We start from the raw sequence: 21,869 nt of genomic DNA, 5'->3' as shown, positions 1-21,869 counted from the left end.
GATTAAGACCTTTGACTGTCATAAATCTGCTTCCCAATATGTTTGACTGGCAGGGGAGTTCACAAGCCGTCCCAATATAAATAGGATTTTAGCACATCAGGTGCCGCTCCGAAGTAAAACGGGCTGTTTTGCAGTCGACTTTGTTGGTGTATATTCATCGCTCCTCTCCCGACCCATGTGTATGCATGCCTGCGTGTGTATGCATGTGTGTGTGTACGTAAAGTAGAAGCTGAGATAGGCTAACAAAATGAACTACTGTATGCAAGAAATATACGAAGTGCACCCAGCTGCTGGTAGCAATTGCTACATGCAGTCCACTGATTATTGCACATATATTGAAGATAATCAGGGTTACAGCAGTTGTGATGCTCAGGTCCTGCACAGTAACAACATATATATGGAACAGGCCTGGGCGGTGAATCAGCCTTATACCTGTAGTTACCCTGGAAACGTGTTTAAAAGCGAGTACTCTGACATGGACATGGCCCTGAATCAGTACAACCAACCTGAATATTTCACAGAAGAAAAACCTACTTTTTCTCAAGTGCAGTCGCCATCGTACTCTCAGAAGAAAGGTAGGGGCATTTTATTTAAATAACAAAAAAAAAATAATCTCTGCTTTTGTTTTTGTTTTGCTTTAAACTTACAGTTGCATCAGTTGGCTCAGATGCATCTTTGAATGTGAAGGCTGCCTGTTCAAAATTGAAAGCAGCAGTAATGTAGGTTGCTAGGTGATCGTAAGGTTTTCGGTGAGCGATGAGGATTTCCAAGCACTTTTTCTTAATCTATAAGAGACATTTGCAAATACGTTGCTTATTTTCTTCTTTCTGGGGCTATTAAGTTTGTTTGCTATTCACCAGTGAGCTAGATAAGAAAGTTTCTCTTCTGAAATGTCGTCATTATATATTCTATGTCTTAAAGCTGTGTTTCTGATTACATACAAGCAGTTTAAGTCCTCATTTTCAGTAAATGTGAACTCTGTTTACTCAACAACTCGGGCAAAAGATTTTGAAAATAGAACTGTAAATATGTAGGGGGAAATGAGTTACTGTCTTCTAAGTGAAAACCATGTAGTTTCTGATTATGCAAAGCAAAAAAGACTGAGAATTCAAGAATATACCTGTGTAAGAAAGACTACTCTGCATCCAGAAAGTTGATATAATTAATATGTTTGTGAAGGGCAATTAGAGTGCAATGTCTATTCCCTCTCAGGGTTAAATCATTGCCTTGTTTTAGAATTTACTCTTTTGCCTTCAAGTAAGTAAAGGAGATTTAAAAAGAGCTCCAAAATACCAACAAACACTTAGAAATGTTTTCAGTGTGTTTTTTTCTGAACTCAGCCAAACTGACGCATACAGAGTATATGTCCTCCGTGTTTCTTTAAAATCACATTATTAAAGAATAAAAATAAACAATCTATTGTACCACAATAGTGTGTTTTTTCTGTTAAGACCAGATCTTCTGTATACAGTTACCCAAAAACCAGATGAATCTGATGTAATTAGGTGGATAGGGAAAACACCATTTACTACTTTTAAGGTAGCTTTGTAGTGAAAAGTAGACTGTGTAATTTTATTAACTACATGGAAAACTGAAATATTTTCCTTTGGGCAGACAATATTCATTAGTACTTGGTGCAATAAATCTGTGTTTGGTAGAAAAATGTCTTAATTTTATACTTCAAACAGCATTATATTTCATAATAAAGGAAATGGTTTTTAAAATCGTTTTCTGGGAAGCTGTAACAACAACATCAAATTGTAGACTAAATGTAGTTGTGGATAATGCATGTTTTTGTGTTTTGCAACATTTTAGGTGCTTTTTAAGTCTATCTGCTGTTGTGTTTTGTATAAATGAATTCATGGCTCTTTGTAGACTTTTCCCATGTCTTATTTTCAGTTAAAGAAAAAGTTTATCTCAGGATTAACTTAGGAAAAAATAAAGATTTGTTAATGCAAAGTCAGTGAAGGAATACATTTTTTTAAGTTTAAAGGTTATAAATAATAATCGATAGACCTAGGTCAGAGCTTTAAGTTTTTTCGGTACTCAGACATCTGACATCTGCTCTGTTTAAAGTTTTCGTACTTGTTTGGTTGAAAGAGTACAGAGTTGTTCTTAAAAACTGCGTGTCTGCCTTTGTTTTCTGCCACCTCTGTTTCACTAAGAAATGGTGGTGAATTTTGGAGGAAGCTGAATCTCAAGCAGGCTTTTAATTGATCATTCACAGAGGCAGAGCAATGTGCTTTGGGATTTTTTAGATCCTTATTACTGTGATAATCAATAAAAAGTTGCCTCCCTTCTGTCAAACCTTTGCAAATGCTGAATTTATTAAGCAGAAGAGATCTAAACTGCGTGGAACATGTGCTTTTTTTTTTTTTTTTAATTTCCATCTTTTAACCAAGCTATCGTAAAACTAACGAATCTTTTAATCCTGTCCTAAGAACAGAAGGCTTTTCACAGGGCATGTGTGTCTGTATTGATCCAGAATTGATTGGGGGGGCAAGAGAGTTTGTTAGAGAAGCCTTGGTAATAGCCCATTAAAACAAAATTAAGTCCCTAAGCAGGTGTTCATGAGGAGTCTTGATTGTTGCAGTTGGTATTTTTGTTAGTCCCTTGAAATTTGTCGTAATCTCAATAATATGCTGTTCAAATCATATTGTACTTTACAGCAGCACATGGACTCTTCTCCTATCAAAACTTTTGCAAGTTACTATATGGTTGAAGTCTTGTTTCCCCTCTGAAAAGAAAAAAAAAATCAACATTTTATGTGCTGAAAAGCTTTTCATTTATGAAGGAGTATTTAATTACTTCTCTATCTTTATGTCACTTCAAAAGAAATCAGAAAATAACTTGAAAAACAAGAAACCACGACCCCCATAATGTGTCACTAAAGGAAAAAAAAGTATTTAGAAAGTAAAGCTAGTTATTGTAAAATATAAGAAAGCTACTTCAGTTATTACAGTATGTTAAAAACTATTATTTCCTGACTGTCTGTCAGAAGTTCTGATGAAAGAATTGACTTTGAAAGAAAAGAATTGTAGTCCAGAAAATCAAGAGGTGGAGGTGTAGTTTTAGCTTTGCATCTGCTTGTTGCTCCATTACCTTTTGTGCTCTAGTGCATGCTGTTAAAAGGTGGTAGCACAACATTTGTGCAAGAGCTTACTGCTTTATTGAGGAAACTCTTTTGGACCTGATCCTACCCTAGGAAACAGGCAGCCAGAAACACTTTGTTTTCTTCTGTTTTCTGCATAATGCTGTGAAATCTGATAAGCAGAACAGGGCTGATCATTGTGAGAACAAGATGCTATTCTCAGTTTTGTCCCAGAGAGCTTAAACTGGAATATTTTTCGTCTCTTACGGTACTTCCAGCCACGGTGAGCTTGCAGTGCTGCATGCTGGGTGGGGTGATGCTCTGGGTGAGCCTGTGCCACCCCACCCTTGTGCAGAGGCTGAACAGATACGCAAAAATGTCCCTGGATCTCCTCACACCACCCGTACTGTGAGCAGAAGTGTCCAGTGACAGGGTAGAGATAATGCAGTTAGGAAAGTGCAAAAGAAATATGTACAGGAGTCCGGAAACCTCAGTCTTGCCACATTTGATGTGCGCACAGTGTTTCGGACATTTGGACAACATGGGAAACAGGTCTGCAAAGTTAAAACGGGATGAGAGCTGGCTTTCACTTTCCTTTGAATGGTCATTTCCCAGACAAAGTTAATGAACGATACCTGCAGGTGTCTATGAAGTCAGGTTTTAACTTCAGGTTCTGTGGGTCTTTGAAGATTATTTTTTGTTGTTGTTGTTGTTATAATTGTAATTGTCGTAATTATTTCTCCTTGTATTTTTTCAGGCAATTTATGTGCAGCTCAGAATACGTACTGTGTGAGTGCTAGAGTGCCTGAATTCAGTCCAAACTGCATTCTCAGCGGTGTGAAAATATTAGGGTACTTTCTGAATAGCTAAGAAAATGGAACATGGAGGTTATGTCAAAATGTCACTTCATCAGTGCAGGGAGTATGTGTACATATAATCAACTTACAGAAACACTGAGCATTTGTCATCTTGGCCTTTGTGGCAGAGCAGCTCCAAGTATGTTGACAATTATTTAAAGCTTAAAAATGTTAATTTTGCTCTGGACCACCACTCTAAGGAGATAGCACTGGTAAGAAAAATTTAATAATTCAGCAAATCATTATGCGTTTAGAATTATATGTTTCTTTTGTAATAAAGTCAATGGGGACATGTTTTCTTCTACTTTACAGTACCTTTCCATAACCAGATGAAGGATGGGAAAGTGAACTGTCATACTTCTCTTTGTTCAGTGAGACTTAGATTTCTAAATAAATCACTTTCTTGCAATACAAAACTTTGTTGATAAAACATTTAAATTTGGGTGGGGCAGAGGAAAAAGGCATGGTCTGACTTACAGTGGTGTATTTTTTACCTGTAGTTGGTAATGGCTGCAAGTACAGTACTGATTGCAGCAGTTAAGTAATAACACAGTTTGAGCAAAAATGTTTTCATCACATCTATGCAAAAAGCACTGTTGCTGATAAGGTTTCTGAATCAGCCCAAAGAACAGGGTTAGTACATTGAAAAGTCATTAAGGGAAAAGGGGCTATAAAAATGTTTCAGATTCGATCTTTGCAGATCTCTTGCCAAATTTTAGTAATTCCATAAATCAAAGAATGCCAACAAAGATCAAAATGGAGGAAAAGAAAGCCAGCTAGCTAACAGGAAATATGTGAATCTGTTCAACAATATTCTCAGAGAAATAAGCCATTTTTCTCAGTGGGAGTAATTTAAAGAAAGTGGGAAACAAGGATCAGTGTATCAGCCCAGCCTTTCAGATCAATATTGATAACAGCACAAACAAGAATGGAGTATGCTTTTTCTCTCTCAGCTCTATGCTTTCACCAACACTCTACTTAAGCTTTTTGTACACAAGCGTTGTAATTTTTTATAATTTGCAAAGAGTTCAAGGTGACTATGGAAGCAGTTAAACAGCAATATGAATTTTCATTTCAGTTTTAATACAACTTGGGATTCTCAAGGTAGTAATTACTTTCATCTTTTTAATTTTTGTACTGCAGTGTCTAGTAAGTGAATACCAGCTTTCTGATAAGTCCTAAACTCCTCATTTTAGTGTGTGGTCTGTGGGCATGCAAACCATAACAGATGGGGGAAAGAAAGATTTCAGGGAATATATTTTAATTAATAACTCTAGTAGTATACAGGGGAAATTAAAATTCTGAATAATGGTCTTAAAACAGAAGTGTCTTTGTGCAATAGCTGCAAATGGCGTTTTCTGCCTACAGTGTATAAGTCTGTGGTGGATCAGGAACAAGCTAGTAAGGAACATCTGGTATACAGGCATAATTTGTTTGCATCAGTGTTACTCACATCCCTGTTTGACAGTCAAGTACGGTTTGGTTCTAAAATTTTTTTAAGGTGTGAGTTAATTCCCTAAGCCAGTATCATGTTATCTGTACAGACAGAGACCTGGCAATATAAAGTCTGTGCAATGATGCTTTAACAAAACTGAAATTGGTTCTTTACTTTTCTCAAAACATGCTGCGTTTGTTGGGGTTTTTTGGTTTTTTTTTTTCTGGTAATATGTGCCAAGTACAGAGGAAAAAGAAAACCAACCACTATAATTTTTCATGGTTTGTTTTAGTTTAAATAGATTTCTTTGCCCTGTTACATGGATGAATAGCCACCAAGTGTCTCATTTGTGTCTCTCCAACCTCTTACGCTGTGCAGGGTCACATATACTGCTTTAAGGTGTCATTCCTGCAAATGGTGATTCAAGAGTGTATGCATACAGTATTAATGAAGAGTACCTCAGATGACTGCGTAGGTTAGCAGATCTCCTTCTGTCCTTATGTCTGCCTGGGGCAAACTCATTTCATGTTTTCCTATCGAAGGGAATTGTTCCTTGCCGTACCTCTAGAAAGCTACAGTTACAATTTTAAAAGGTATTGTTAATCGCCGTCATGATTGACTGTAATGGATTATATGACATACTCATCTAGATAGGTTCAACTGGTCCTGCTGAGTACTTAGCTTTGCCAAGACAGTAAGATTAGGCAGAGTGGCAGGTGGGAGTCTGGGGAGCAAAGACGTTACTTTAGGCTACAAGGGAAACACCAGGCACGGCAGATCAAGATCATTCATTGTTATTCTCCACTCAAAGCAAAGATCCAAGATGGGCATTGGGATAAACATTGTCGAGTATGACTTGACAGATAGTTAACTTTCAGGATCACCAAATGATAGTCCATGAGGATGCTGAAATGCAGCAGATAGAGGCTTGAAAGAGCAAGGAATGATGTTGGTTGTTATTGTACAGTTCAGTGAGGTTGGTGTTGCTCTTGAATGGTTCCTCATAGCTATTTACTTAGCAGGTTTTGACCAAGAAATAAAGGATGAAATATGAACACCAGAAATAGGAACCTACCCAATGTTCCCATGAGATTTCTTATCAGACATTCTCCTTTCGCAAGAGAACACCTGAGTTACTCTGTCCAGCATCTGCTTTCCCATGTAGGGTTTTTTATTTTTGGTTCAGTTATGCACACACGAAGCAAAAGTACTTGCCAGTGTGAGAGTCAAGTTCCTATTAGTGGTGCAAGGAGTGAGACAAGCCTGTTGCTCTGCTTCTTCCTCAAACCATTTAACAGACAACTCTGCTGCCATCCACAGCTTCCTCAAGAATCTCCATTTGCACTATTCATTTCTTTCATGCTGGTACCATGTTTAGAAAAACAGTGTTGAATTTCTTCCTGCTGATACTGTTTCTAACTCTGAGAAGCAGCAAAAATGCAGAGGCTGCTTATCTGCACATCTTTCAAATGAAATTGCATTGAATTTATACAGAGGTTATACAGAATATTTACCACTACTAGAAATTATTTGCAGTGGACATTCCAGTTTGTAAGAACTGAATATAAATCCCCTTATTCCTTTTAGAGTGATATCTGTTTGTCTGAATTATATCTTTTAAAAATTGAACCTACTGAAGGTTCAATTTTCCTGCTTTCTACCTGTTTCTGACCCCATTAGCTGTTGGAAGGAGTGTTAAAAATATACAAAAGTGTAGATCTGTAATAGAAAGAAAAGATATGTGTATTGCACACTTTTATTGTCAGTGATTTCTTGGGATAAGGTTTTTCTATTCATGTTTCCTGTTGAATCGGTAGAAGAGTTCCAAATGTGTGCTTCCCTTGTGACAGGGGCGCAGTCCTGCAAAAGTACTGAACATAATATTTAAGTAGCTTAAGTAGGTGGCACTTAGCACTTCTGATGCAGGAAAACAGGGAGTGGTTTCATGTGAGGATACCATTTTTAATCTCTGACTAGGAGTGCTTATAGGAGATTGTCTTTTCTGCCAGACTGGAAACTGTTTCCTGGGTTGGATAAAGTCCTGAAACTCCAAGAAGGAGGTGGACAGCAGTGATCATGTGCATGAGCTACTGTATATATTTAAGGAAGTGGTTTAGACCAGTGGTCTTCTGCTCCTCCAGCAGAACAAAGTTGCCGTTACATGAGCAGTACTAACCAGATTATATACTTAATGGAATATCAAGACATTTAATTCAGAAGCAATTCTTAAGGAAGCAAACCGGGGATACTGAATTTTGGATGACATAGTTTATGCTACATAAAGTCTGCATTTCATGAATAGCAGTAACCAGCAATAACAAGAAGCCATTGTTCTTTGTGAGAAATTTAGGGGAAAATTCTGCATCCCTTTGCTGCCTCTTCTGCCTCCTCTATCAGCTCTATGATGTGTATGTGTTGCATGAGCAGAGGCAGGTGTGAGCAAAGTGGGGACAGGATGAAGATAATAGCCTCTGCTAATCCCCCACTGGCATAATGTCCATTAGGAGTCAGTGATGTAAATTGGAGGCGAAACCCTGCTGTCTCTCAACCCTCAAGGTCACAGAACCAGCTCCACATGGCCACCAGTCTATCCAGGCATAACCTGTTCATTCTGGAGAAATGCAACCTGAATGTAAATCTGATCTCTTGCTGTATTGTAGACTGGTATGGTACATCAGTAAGATCTAAGCTCATTTCCCCACTCCCCTTTCAGATGCCAGTATCGGCAGATCTGAGAAACCCATACCTAGGCATGGCTTCAGAGTGCTACTGCTTCCTGGCTTTACAAAAGAGGGATATATGTTCCTCTATAATTTGAGGTTCTCATAATTCTGCTCAAACTAGGCCATACAAATGTTTTCTGCCTTCTTTACCTTTGCCTAATCTACTCACCAGCCTCCATAATGTTTGAGTGTTTTAAGCTCAGTTAATTTCAACTGTTTTCTCTTGGATTTGGGCTTTCCTTTCTGGAGAACCTCTGGAAGTATAGTCTTAGGAAGGCACTTTAATTTAAGCTGTCTGTTACTGATCTGATGCTCTGGCATGTTAGTTTCAGAAAGATGATGGCCACCCCTCTTGCAACATCCTCCAAAAGCTTTCTGCTGCCCTGAGTCTTGTTGCTGGTTGCCCTCCTTGTGACCGGTGTCGCAAGGCCCCGAGCTGTATGGAACTGTACTGGTGTGGGGGCTGCATAAAGACAGCAGGCTTGAAGTCTGGCCTAACATGTGGTGCTACAGATGGGTTCAGCAAACCAGTGGCAATGGATAGTGTTACAACCAGCCACATCCAAAGGGGTCTCCCTCATTGCACTCATAAATTGCACTCAGACAGTTGGCAGATGACGCAAAACTGGGAGGAGTGGCTGGGACACCAGATGGATGTGCTGCCATTCAGAGCAACCTAGGCGGGCTGGAGAAATGGAATGAGACAAATCTTTTGAAGTTCCATCAAAGGGAAATGCCAAATTCTGCACTGGGGGAGGAATAATAAATGCAGCAGTACAGGATGGGTCCTGACTGGCAGGAAAGTGCTTTTGGTTGAAGTACTTGGCGGCTCCGGGTGGGCAGCAAGTTGAACGTGGGCCAGCAGTGTGCCCTGGAGGCAAGGAGTGTCAATGGCATCCTGGTCTGCATTAGGAAAATCATCACCAGCAGATTGAGGGATGTGATTCTTCCCTTCTGTTCAGCTCTAGTGGAATACATTGCAGTGCTGAGTCCAGTTCTGGGCTCCCCAGTACAAGACAGACATGGACATATTGGAACAAGTCCAGCAAAGGGCCGCAGAGATGGTGAACTGGAGCATGTGTTCTAGGAGGAGAGACTAAGAGAGCTGGGACTGTTCAGCCTGGAGCAGAGAAGGCTCAGCAGGGGATATCAATTTGTGTAAATACCTGATCTCCCATACAGTAGAAGACAGAGACAGATTCTTCTCAGTGGTACCCAGTGACAGGACAAGGGGCAATGAGCGCAAATAGAAATACAAGGAATTCCTTCTGAGAACAATAAAATAATATTTTCTTTTAACTGTGAGGGTGACAGAGCACTGCACGGATTACTCAGAAAGTTTGTGGAGTCTCCATCCTTAGAGGTACTCAAAAGCCATCTGGGCATGGCTCTGGACAACTGGCTCTAGGTGGTGCTGCTTGAGTGGGCGTGTCGGACTAGATGACCTCCAGAGGTGACTTCCAACCTCAGCCATTCTGGGATTCTGTGAAAAGTTTACTACACTTCAGTGATCTTATGCAGTTACATAAATAGCTGCACTTTGCTTTCTCCCCTCAAAGGGAATCTGAGATCTGTGTTACATCTTCACAGGGAGATTTTTCAGAAGAAAAAGTTACGTACCATAACTCCATTAGTTATGAGTCATATGAACACTGATTTTGAAAGGTTTGTATTTTTCCCTGTTTAAAAGTTGTGTTTAGTTTAAAATTACTTTTTGGTTGCCATCAGAATTGCTTTGGTTTTTTGCTCAAATTGAAAATATCTTTATGTTATCAAAGCAAATGCCATTGTGGGAAAAGAACCAAGCATTGCCAATGTTTTTCACAGTAGTAATATTTGATTTCACTTGTTGGATCTGGTAAACCACTTCAGAAGAGATTTCATTCTAACACATGGATATACACACATACATATGTTTGAATGCCCACATATTTTGCCCTAAATTCAGACTATATTAAATGTTCCTGTGGAACACGTCCAGGTCAGGCATGATCAATACAGCTTGGGCTATCTGTTGCTAGTACTCCTCTGTTTTAAAACAAACAATCTGTCAGTAAATATTTCTTGCTACCAAGTCCCTGAGTCATGCTGAAACCTGGGATCTCTTCTGCAGTGTAAAAGTGTATCAGGTTTTTTCTGAAATATAGAAGAGAAATATGTTGTATGTCTCCCTGCTACCTTATTATCTCACACCAAACCTTTTGAGGTAACAATAAATATTTTTTTGAGGTAGTATTTCACTCAGGAGAGAGCAATCGTTCTGACTTCTCCCTCTTGACCAGTAGATACTGAAACAGTCTGAAGAGTAGAAGATACTAAAGACTGTGTTTAAATAAGTCTGTAACATAGTATGAACTTTTATTCAGGAAATTCAGTGAGTTCAGAAGTATGGGACCGGTAGACAAGATCTACAGTGGATTTTAATATAATCTTTTTATATCAAATGTATCATATCGAGTTTACATGCCACATCCTCTTTTTCTTTACAGGGTATATACCCAGTTACTTAGACAAGGATGAGCTATGTGTAGTATGTGGGGACAAAGCCACCGGATATCATTATCGCTGCATCACTTGCGAAGGTTGCAAGGTAAATGGCACAGTGGGAAAGTGGGAATCAGAAATAGCTCTCCAGCTCCTCCATTATACAGACTTCCTGGACTGTGCTGTCAAATCAAAGACAGATTAGAAGCGAATAAGAACATCCAGTACCGTATCCGATAAGCCATATCTGGCTATGCTGCTGCTCTTCATATGCATAAGGAATATAGTTGATTTTTGCTGTGTTTGCTTCTGAAAACAAGAAATTTAGATTGTTTCTGTTGCTGTTTTAACAGTTAGCTTTTGAATTTCCATTTTTTAATGTTCCTTTAGCCATGTTCTCAGCCAGAGTACATCAGCATGCTCCCAGCAACTCCACTGAAGCTGTTTATGCAATAGCTGAGGTTCTGCCTATGGCCATGAAGAGACTGTAGCAATTAACAGTGTTCCAATGCCTCTCACCATCACTGTGAAAAGGCAAAAATCAAAATCCCTTCCACATGCTCATACAACAGTAACATCCATCAAAGCATTGACACCCAACTAAAATAGTTTCAAAAAGATTTTGACTTCTTTAACATAAGCATACTGAAATGTGCTTTCAACCCTAAATTGCATCTCCAAAACTACATGCAAAATTAAATTAAAAAGGAGATTGCTTTGGGCAAGTAAATAAAAAAAATGAGTAACAGAATCAGGCACATCTCACATGATTTCACTGCCATCAATTTGCATGAATAGCTTGAGATCCTGTAAGAAAGCTATTCTTTCCTGCAGAAAATAAAAAATTATTGTTTTTCTAAACAAATAGGACCACACATGCCTTGGACTAGTGTAATGAGACTAAGCCACAAAAGTCTCGTTCTGTTCATCCCCAACGTCTGGAACATTTTGATCTGAGATTTTGGGCTTGGATTGATTTTAGAGCCCCTCATTGCAGTAACCCTTGTGGTGAAGTAGTTGCTCTGTTTGTATAGCATTGCCCTAAGTTACATTTATGAAATGCATGGAGACCTATATATCCTATGTATAGCAGATAGGTGGTAATATTCATAATGGTTTTATACATACACACTAGGTATGAAAAAATATTTATATCTGAAAAGAACTGTGGAGCTTAACAAGTGATTCCTACATATTTGCATTCCATATAACAGATGATAACATGGATATGATTTAATTCAGATATAATGGGAAGTAAACAGCACTGTGGCATAATGACATATCTTTTGCTCCCAGCTGAACAGCTGTATTTCTTGCCAGCTTTCCTACTACGGTTTTGGTTACTCCAACTGAAGTACTTCTTTTTATGCCTACCAACTACTTTAGAGACATAGCATACAACTCTGCTTTTATCTTCAGATACAGTACTTCTGTCTGACGCATAATTTAAAATAATGCTTGTGTGCACAAGGAACTAAGCTAACAATTTGCCAAAAGTACTTAAATTCTGTGAGGAGCTGCATACGCATTTCAAGTTGTGTGATTTATCAGCAAAGTTATATATATCAATATACTATATATATAATCAACTTCCAATTAATTTTACATTTACTAGTTGCTTCCACTCAAAGTCACCTTAGTTTTGTAACAAGCTTAATCAGGGCTGACAGCCAAAGATTTGCTTTGGCAAGTGCTTTCATGAAAAAACATCCTCACCCGTGATTTCTGAAGAGTAAAGTGTAAGGAGTTTAAACCCAAATAAACAAACAGCAAGTTCTGACATCACTGAAATGTTTTTTTCAGATTTTACCCATTGCATCTACTGCTATATAGGTGCATAGTAAAGAAATTTAGAAGGAGTTGTTGCCTACCAATAAAATGTGATTTCTTTTATTGATGAAAAAACACTCTGTGATGAACTGTTTGGGCAAATGTAGAGAGCAGCTTCTTTAATACATTGTTTCTAAGGATGGACAAAGAAGTTTTTTTCCCAAAAGTTTCTGATAAATGCAATGAAACAAGAAGGTGAAATGAGCTGGTCCCAACAGATGATGAAGAGCCTTGCCATTGTGAAGCTAGAGCTACATTAAGTCTTGTGCAAGGTTTGGAAAACAGAAGTTCAGTACCACTTGCTGAGATTCATCAGAGGTTTTTCTGTCTCCAGCAGGAGACAGAGATAACCCTGGGACTCTGGTTGTCCACAGCCATCTTTGGACTTCAGGGAGGAGAGTGGCAGATCCTAGGAATTCATCACAGGGTTGAGAATGGAACTAAAACCAGTTGTTGTGTAGATGAGAGTTTGAGACTTGTTCCAAACCCCACATAAGGATATCTTGCCTGTGATTTCCTGGATTTTGTCTCAACACAACTGGTCCTGGTCTTGCAAAGGCTCACACACAAGCTTTATGCCGTTCAGCTTAATTAACATTTCAAATCTTAACGTAATAATGGAATAAAGAGTTGTACTCTTAGCTCAACCTGAATCTTGTAAGATAAAACTCTAATGAGGACAAGGTTCTTTATTGTCTTCACAGGAGTTAGGAGCTGAAGCTGAAATACAGACTTATCTGTACATATTAATTCAACATTCCATGTTAAAAGATATTGCGTACTGCTGTAAGATTTTACTGGGTGTTATTTAACATGATTAAAAACAGACCTTTCACCTACTGAAGTGAAGAGACTATTCATTAGATAAAATCCCAGCTGAAGAGACTATTCATTAGGTAAAATCTCACTTGAATTTTGCCATTGTTTTGACTGAAACCAAAGCCATTCTCAGCAGCCTCAGTCAAACGGGATCAGGGTATCCGCGTGTTCTCTATGTCAAGGTCATCCCAAGCTGCGTTGCTGAATGAGAGAGTCTCAAATAATGGTGAAACTTGAAATTAAAGTGAAGTCTGAATTTCTTGCTTTACAGGCTATCTTGTCAATATCTTGCAGTCTTGGGGAGTTTATCCAGCTCTTTTGGAAGTCAATGAGAAAAGTCATATTGAAATTAATACCAGGATTATATACATAATGTTCAGAGATAAATTTTATCTGATTTCTTTACCTAGGGCCAGGCTTTATGAAATGTGTAAATCAGTGAATTCAGCAGAACTGCATTAGTTCATGTGAACTTAGGATCTGTTGCAATTGGCAGTATAGGTCTATATTATGATAGATAGATAGATAGATAGATAGATAGATAGATAGAATGGATTTATATAGAGAGGAATCTTTAGTGGTGATGGGGATTTTATTTTAGTTGTGTGGTAAATACAAATTAAATGTATAAATTATGGATCCACTATTTAGAGCCAAACACGGAGATTGTTTAGTTTGTATTTGCAAAATTCTTAGTCTTGCCCAGATTTGGCTGGTTGGTTGGTTATTTGGCTTTTGTGGAAAGAAAGGAGTAGAACTCTTTGTTCTTCATCCTTTGTTAGCACATACACACCACCATTCTTACCATTTGCAGAAGCTGCTCTTCAATTAAAACTATGTGTATGCCTCCTAATATCCTTCAAAACTATTACAGAATTTGGAAACGGGATCAAAAATAAACCTCCTACTTTATATACAAAAAAAATTTAAAACACTAAAACATAAGACTACAAGAAGAAGGTAGACAGTATTTGTGCCTCAAGACAGCATTATTTACACCTTTATTTACCTAAGATGTCTATATGTTTTTAATTTTTAAGGAAACTCAAAGAAATGCCATACGCTATAAAACTGATTTGTTCTTTTCCCCTTTGAGAACTTCATGGAATGAAATATGTTATCTTGCATACTTAGTTACATTCCTAACAAAGCAAAGTGACTCCCAGTTTGATAAAATTGCTCAATGCTAATACTTTCTAATATATTAATTTTTTGCACTTAGGGTTTTTTTAGAAGAACCATTCAGAAGAACCTCCATCCAACCTATTCCTGTAAATATGAAGGAAAATGTGTGATAGACAAAGTAACAAGAAATCAGTGCCAGGAATGTCGCTTCAAAAAATGTATCTTTGTTGGCATGGCAACAGATTGTAAGTATATTTTTCTGGTTTTCTTTCTTGTACCTTTTTTTCAATGTCTGTGTTTGCTTAAAGTATGTTGATTGATGAAGGTCGTTAAAGTAGAACAGAACTGCCAGCACTTTTCTGTTTTTAATAACTTGTAGCAGTGAATTGCACTCATTGCATCAAGCCACTTTCATAAGGCTGTAATTTTTTGTTTATCCTTCATCAGGCTCCACCTTCTCCTGGCCTTACCAAGCTGAGTAACAGTAGGAATGTTCACTCTTTGGAGGAGAGGAGGGAGAAATGCATCTGGATGGACACTTTGCTTGAGATAAAAACATCTTGTTTAGAAAATTCTGGAGGATGTGAAATTGAATGTCATTGTATGAGTCATCCTGCAGTTGTTTGTTTTATTTTTAGCCCCGAAGAAGTTATCTGCTGCAAAGAATTCGAATCTCATTCTAAAGAACTAGAAAATATGGCTGTAAGATTAACCCTTAGGGGTCTTCTTTTGCTGCCATTGCACAGGAATTTAGACCAATAACTTCAATTAGTGCAAATGGGAAGAAGTCACATAAAACCCCCAGAAGTCACATAAATTCCCCTGTACCTTCATGGTTGTCACCAGTGTAATCCTTTGCAGAAGAACTGACAGGAAAACAGGCCCAGTAAACAACAGAAAAATAGTCTAACTTAGTATTTTCATTGTTAATGTAGTGTATAACAGTGCCTTCTGTCTAAAGGGAAATAGAATAAAAGAGACAATTTTGTTGTAGCCAGGTAGACCTTCAGGAGAGGGGCTGGATCTCCCTGGGTCACGAGGGAGATGGTGATCAGAGATGTGCAGCCTCAGGGCCTGCGTATCTGGCATCACTGGAAGTCATGAGACTCTACAGGAACATTGCATAATAACACCATTTGTAGGGATTAAGGAAAGACAAAACAATAGGCAGGTTTTTTCTGCTTGTGTCGTGCAACAGGCAGTTGAGCCTCCTGTGAATAAATACTCCCACTTTTTTCAACCCATGTTACCTTCTACTGGCTCCCGAGAACACATTCTACACTTCAGAGCAGTGAGCATGCTGATACTACTTCAAAGAAAACAGAAGTGCATATTTCCCAACATTGATTACTCCAAGTCCATTATAGGAACACTTTGACACCTCACAAAGCTTTTACATGTTAATTTTGTTGGTGGAATAACCCCCTGAAGGCAATGGCAGTATACAAAACATTGCCAGGAGGGCAAGTCATTCTTTGCCATCTAGACTTCTGAGAAAATGAAGTTGGAAGGGAGAAATAAGAGAACTGTCTCAACTATGGGTCTTCCCAGGGTACTTCTTTACTGATTAGTTACAGTGTTTGTAATCAATTAGTACCTCAGGCAGAGAAAAGTTCAAACAGCCTTAAGAGCTTCCTGCCGTTTTTTTATGTTTTTTCCCCTGCTAGTGGTGCTGGATGACAGCAAGCGGTTGGCAAAGAGGAAGCTGATAGAAGAAAATCGAGAGAAGAGACGTCGGGAAGAGCTGCAGAAAACCATTGGGCACAAACCAGAGCCAACAGATGAGGAATGGGAGTTGATCAAAATTGTTACTGAAGCACATGTGGCCACCAATGCACAAGGAAGCCACTGGAAGCAGAAAAGGAAATTTCTGGTAAGGGCTGTAGCCTTGTACACTCTTCTTGGAACCAGGTTCCATTCTTTCTTCTGAAGTGCCTTCCCAGCATTGCAACCCCAGAGAGATTTTATCTGCTGGTGTGTTCATGTTTATGAAAAAGGGATGATTTTGTGTAGTTACTACTTGCTTTTTCTTGCCTGAACCTCAGGTTTGATCAGATCACGTATTTCAAAAGATAAACAGCATGTTGCTAAGTTATGTTTACTCAACTGGATACTTTTATTGTGCTATGATAAGAAAAAGTAGAAAAATTGTTTCACTCCTGATTAAGAACAGTAGCAGTCTATAATGCATACCGTATTTTATTTAATATATTATATCTAGGAATAGTTGTCTTTATTAGGGACTAGCATACAACATATTGTAAGTGTTAAAACAATGTAAAGTTTTAGGTGAAAGCTGGTAATTTTTGTTAATGACTTGTGGGCTTTCCTTCTTTTTGTTAATGGTGAATACATTATTAAAATAAATTAGGCAAAGAAAAATTAATGAGAACAGGATGATACATACACTATAGCATTGGGATTGCAGGCTACAGAACAACTTTCATTTTCATCCTGTAACTAAGGATTAGAAAATAAAGAGTGATTTGTGATGCTCAACCTTAAAAAAGGATTTATTTGATTTTTCTAAATGGATTTTTAAGGGAAATAAATGCAGAATGCAGAATGCTTATACAGCACAAAAGAGAGATTATCGACTGCATTTCAGGAATACACAGGGGTCTTTAACAGTCTGTGTATAGCAAAGCAGATAGAGAATACTCATCTTTTTGCAAGCCTGGGCTCCTGCTGCATAATTCACCATGGGAATTTCAATTCATGGTTGAATTGGTAAGAGAAATTATGTATTCAAAGCAGCTGATCTCTTTTATAATGCCTTTTTTTAAAGATTCCAGTGACACCATCTAACTTTCTATATGAATGGCTTGTGTTCATACTGGCATGTGGTCGGAAAAACCACAGCCAGTGGTCACTGGCAAGAAGCAAGAAGGTACTTTCTAGGGGTGCTGCAGAGCAAAGTTTGAGGTACTGGTTTTAACAGACCAAGAAGCAGCTGCAGTAGTGCTTTTTGTTGCTTAGACAGGAGTGCTGTTCTTTGGGTATCACCAGGTTTGGGATAAAGCATAGAGAGCTTGAGGCTGGGGCTGGGAATGAACAGGCTGGACCATGTAAAATGTGGTCATTGCAGGACTTCAGGCTCTGGAAACTGTCACAGTGGAGGGGGAACCTCCAGCAAAAGGTGCCCAGAGACAGGGCATGAGGTGATATAATGACAGGGCTGCTGTGAGAGGGGAGGGATGGGGCAGAGATAGGGGTGGCAACTGTAAGGTGCAGTTCATGAACCAGCTGTGACTTTCACTCCTGATGCTGAAGTCTGGTGGTTTCAAGGCAAGCATAGGAAGCTCACTGACACTTTGCAGTGAGCACAGAAGGGAAGGTCTGGGATGGCTTGCCAACCCCAGGTGGAGGACTTTGAAAGCCCCTGCCACAAGCTATTGAAGAGCAAGAGAAGCTGATTGCATGCCCCAGTAGCTGTGGGTCTGTCCTTATGTAGCTAAGGCTGGTTCTTTGACAACAGGAGCTCCTTTGAGGTCTGGACCTCTTCTCCTGTTGCATGAGGTGGCAAGGGCTCTCCAGTGTGTTAGCTTTAGCTAGTGATCCTGGCTTCTTTTGCCTTTTCCGAGAAAATGCTGTGTTCTTTCTCTTTCTCCCTGACAAAGTTATGTGTGGTTTTAAGTATTTGGTCTTCTTGTTTGGAAGTGATGAAGGTTGTTTATCATGAGGACACAGACAATGTGGTTTAGTTACCCAAGATTTAGGGAGGGAGGGAGCCTAGAACTGGGTTTGAGTTTTTTAGTAGAAACCATCAGATAATTGAGTCCAGTCCTCTTCATTGTTTCTTGACAATTGGTGCTTGCTTTATTAACACATTGCTGAGATTTTTCTTGTAAGAAGTTAGATTTGGATTCAGATTGGTGACAGAGCTGTGGAAGGATCTTTTATTATGAGTTACTTTAAAAAAATGGCTGAGCACAAGTTTTTATTAGAGACAGCACTTTCAGCACCTCCCCTGTTTAAGTGTCTTATGTAAATGTCATGGAGCCTGTCAGTCTTAAAAGTTTTCTTCACTGAGTTTTATTTAGTTTTTGACTGTAATATGAACAACATGAAACCTTGACAGGTCTTTTACCATTGCAAAGCCACACTTAGCAACCAAAAAAGCTTTGATATGCCTGTTTTTAAAATACATGGTGATGTTGACCAGCTGTCATAAAAATCAGGTAAACAAGTTCAAGTGCTGTTGGAATGCAAAAACACTCATTGCAGATTTTGCTTGAAACTATTTCATTGCATATTCCTATTGAAATGCTGAAAATGTGATTCTTTTTTTCTCATTTGGAGAAGCCTTGGGCTGAAGCCATGCAACAGGTGATCTTCAACCAAAATTTTGCCCAGATGAATTCAAGTTCTGGTCACATTATCCAGACCAGCTTTGTGTTATCCCATTCCTGCTCATCAGTTGTTTTAGCCCAGTTTTGGAAACTGGCCTTGGCAGTTGCCTGGGGCTCTGTGATACCTGGCCACCTGTTCTGTGGAGACTTTGAATAGGTGAAAGTGCCCAATTCTGCAAAGCCCGCAGGATCTTCTCAGGGGTAACGTCATCTCAACTCTCTTTGCTTTTAGAGAAACTTGAGAGTTTTCAGCAGCTCTAAGAAACAACACACCTATGTTTTTAAGAAAAAGTAACATGTGCTGCACCCATAAAATACTCAGATACAAGCACAAGGAAGAAACTGCATGTGCACAACAATGCAGCTGCCCACAAAGGATGTGTAGCAGCATATCAGTCACCCATTTCTCTGTGCAGTCACATCTTTCACAAATGCCTTACAAATAAATTACATTTTGTGATATAATGGACATTACTTATAAATCCAGTAGTGTTACTCTTTATTTTAGCATATCTTCCACCACCAAGCAGGACTTTTTTAGAGTATAAAGTAATTGCTCTAAGATAGATTGTTCTTTTAAATATCTTTATTTATATTCTTAGCCAGAAGATATTGGGCAGGCACCAATAGTTAATGCCCCAGAAGGTGGGAAAGTGGATTTAGAAGCCTTCAGCCAGTTTACAAAAATTATCACACCAGCGATTACAAGAGTGGTGGATTTTGCCAAAAAGTTGCCTATGTTTTGTGAGGTAAGAAGACTTCCTTGCACTCCTCATTTATACACCTGTTGTTAAAAACTATTCAAAATACTCTGGCATGAAATTAAAAAATTCAGTATGTTTAAAATTAAAGAGACTCAAAATAGATGGGACTAGAATCATTTGGAATTTTATGAATTTTCTTTTTCTTATGATTACTGAAACCCTTATTTCATTAGGGTTTTTTCTAGAGGTTATTGTGGTTCATTAGGGACTCAAATGTGTCTTTAGAGGTGGCCTTGAACAAAGCAAGCGAACAAAAAATGACTATCTAGAAGCACTGTTGATATGTGTAATAAAATCTTACAGCACACAGTTTCTTATGTCCTTCTGGCTCCTTGGCAGGTACAGTATTGTAGAGTTGGGTCTCCACAGTAAAAAATTCTTCAAATTCAGGAAAGCACCCCTATCCAGGAGTGACACTTGCCTCATTGGGTTCTTTAGACATGCTTTTCCTGAACAGGGAGGTTGTTCATAAAAGAGTCTACAAAAGTAATGGATTATCATTTTAGGTAGATACTCACATGCAAAAATATACAGTAAATAGACTTGGTTGCACATTAGGAATGCAGAGGTCCTAAGCTGATCTCATTTACACCGAGGTATCATTTTTATTGAAGGACTAGATGCAATGCCTAATTATATTTTTTTCCTAATTTAAAAAAATGTTATCAGAGCTGCATCCTGAATAATATTTCAGTCTTAATCATCTAAATAATTTTCATAGAATCATAGAATGGTTTGGGTTGAAAGGGACCTTAAAGATCATCTAATTCCAACCCTTCTGCCATTGGCAGGGACACCTTCCACTACATGGAGTTTGCTCAGAGCCCCATCCAGGCTGGCCTTGAACACTTCCAGGGATGGGGCATCTACAAATTCTGTGGGCAACCTATTCCAGTGCCTTACCACCCTCACAGGAAATAATTTCTTCCTAATATCTAATCTAAACTTACTGTCTTTCAGATTGAAGCCATCACCCCTTGTCCTGTCACCACATACCCTTTTAAATATTGTCTCTCTCCATCTTTCTTGTAGGCTCGCTTGAGGTACTGAAAGGCCTCAATTAGGTCATCCTGAAGCCTTCTCTTTTCCAGAGTGAACAATCCCATTTGTCTCAGCCTTTCCTGATAGCAGAGGTGTTCCATCTCTTTAATCATCTTGGTGGCCCTCCTCTGGACTCACTCCAACAGATCCGTGTCTTTCCTGTGCTGGGGACCCCAGAACTGGGTTCAGCACTGCAGGTGGATGTCACTAGAGTGGAGTAGAGGGGCAGAATCACTTTCCTCGACCTGCTGGCCACGCTGCTTTGAATGCAACCCAGGATAGGGTTGGCTTTCTGGGCTGCAAGCCCATGTTGCCAGCTCATGTCCAGCCTCTCACGCACCAGCACCCTCAAGTCCTTCTCAGTAGGGCTGCTCTCGATCTTCATCGCCCAGCCTGTATTGATACTGGGGGTTGCCTCGACTCAGGTGCAGCACTTCAGCACTTGGTCTTGTTAAACTTCATGAGATTCCCACACACCTACTTCTAAAGGTTGCCCTGATCCATCTGGGTGGCACCCTGTTGTTCAGGTGGGTCAACCACAGCACTCAAATTGGTGTCATCTGCAAATTTGCTGAGAGTACACTCAATCCCCAATTTGCCATTAATGTATATATTAAATAGCACTGGTCCTGCGCAGACCCCTGAGGGACACCACTTGTCACTGGTGTCCATGGAGCTGTTGACCACTTCCATCTGGACCTAACGGTCCACCCATCAAATCCATCTCTCTCCAATTTAAAGAAAAGGGTGTTGTGGGGAATTGTGTCAAAGGCTTTAAAGAAGTCCAGATAGATGACATCTGTAGCCCTTCCCTCATCTACTGATGTAGTCACTCCATCATAGAGGGCCACTAAGTTGGTCAGGCAGGACTTGCCCTTGGTGAAGCTGTACTGGCTGTCTGAAATCACAGTCCCTGGCCTCCATCTGCCTTAGCATAGCTTCTAGGAGTATCTGTTCCATGATCTTCCCAGGCCCAGAAGTGAGGCTGACAGGCCAGTAGTTCCCAGAGTCCTCCCTTCTACCCTTTTTAAAGGTGGGTGCAATGTTTTCCTTCTTCCGGTCACGTGGTACTTTGCCATGACTTTTCAAATATCATGAGAGTGGCTTGGACTCTGACAGTCCCATAGGCTTATGTGTGTTCAGATTCCTCAGGTGGTCTTTACTTACAGTGGGAGGACTTTGATCCCTCAGTCCCCATCCTTCTGTCCATTCAAGAGAGGTTGCCATTGAAGACAGGCAAAAAAGTTGTTGAGCACCTCAGCCTTCTCCTCATTCGTTGTTATGAGTTTACCAGTATTGTTTATGAGGGGGGTACACCTTCTTTGACCTTCCTTTTTTGCCTTTTTTG

At 39.2% G+C, this 21,869-nt stretch overlaps 1 protein-coding gene across 3 annotated transcripts in view; it reads left to right on the top strand.

Annotated features, from left to right (window-relative positions):
• Positions 1 to 21,869, top strand: part of THRB (thyroid hormone receptor beta) — an 87,223-nt gene that overhangs the window by 53,858 nt on the left and 11,496 nt on the right. The window contains exons 1-5 of one of the 3 annotated variants that reach the window (XM_027639195.1): positions 229 to 575; positions 10,596 to 10,696; positions 14,462 to 14,609; positions 16,032 to 16,237; positions 19,319 to 19,465. In XM_027639195.1, coding sequence (XP_027494996.1) covers positions 248 to 575; positions 10,596 to 10,696; positions 14,462 to 14,609; positions 16,032 to 16,237; positions 19,319 to 19,465 — 930 coding nt within the window. In that variant the 5' untranslated portion in view covers positions 229 to 247. Of the gene's footprint in view, positions 1 to 228; positions 576 to 10,595; positions 10,697 to 14,461; positions 14,610 to 16,031; positions 16,238 to 19,318; positions 19,466 to 21,869 lie in introns of those variants that run through there. The other 2 variants (XM_027639197.1, XM_027639196.1) reach the window with 2 other exon arrangements.

Source organism: Corapipo altera, unplaced genomic scaffold (genome assembly GCF_003945725.1).
Source record: "Corapipo altera isolate COAL_440 unplaced genomic scaffold, ASM394572v1 44, whole genome shotgun sequence".
Taxonomy (NCBI): Eukaryota; Metazoa; Chordata; class Aves; order Passeriformes; family Pipridae; genus Corapipo; species Corapipo altera.
The sequence above is the reverse complement of the archived record's forward strand: the minus strand, read 5'-3'. Positions and strand labels throughout refer to the sequence as shown.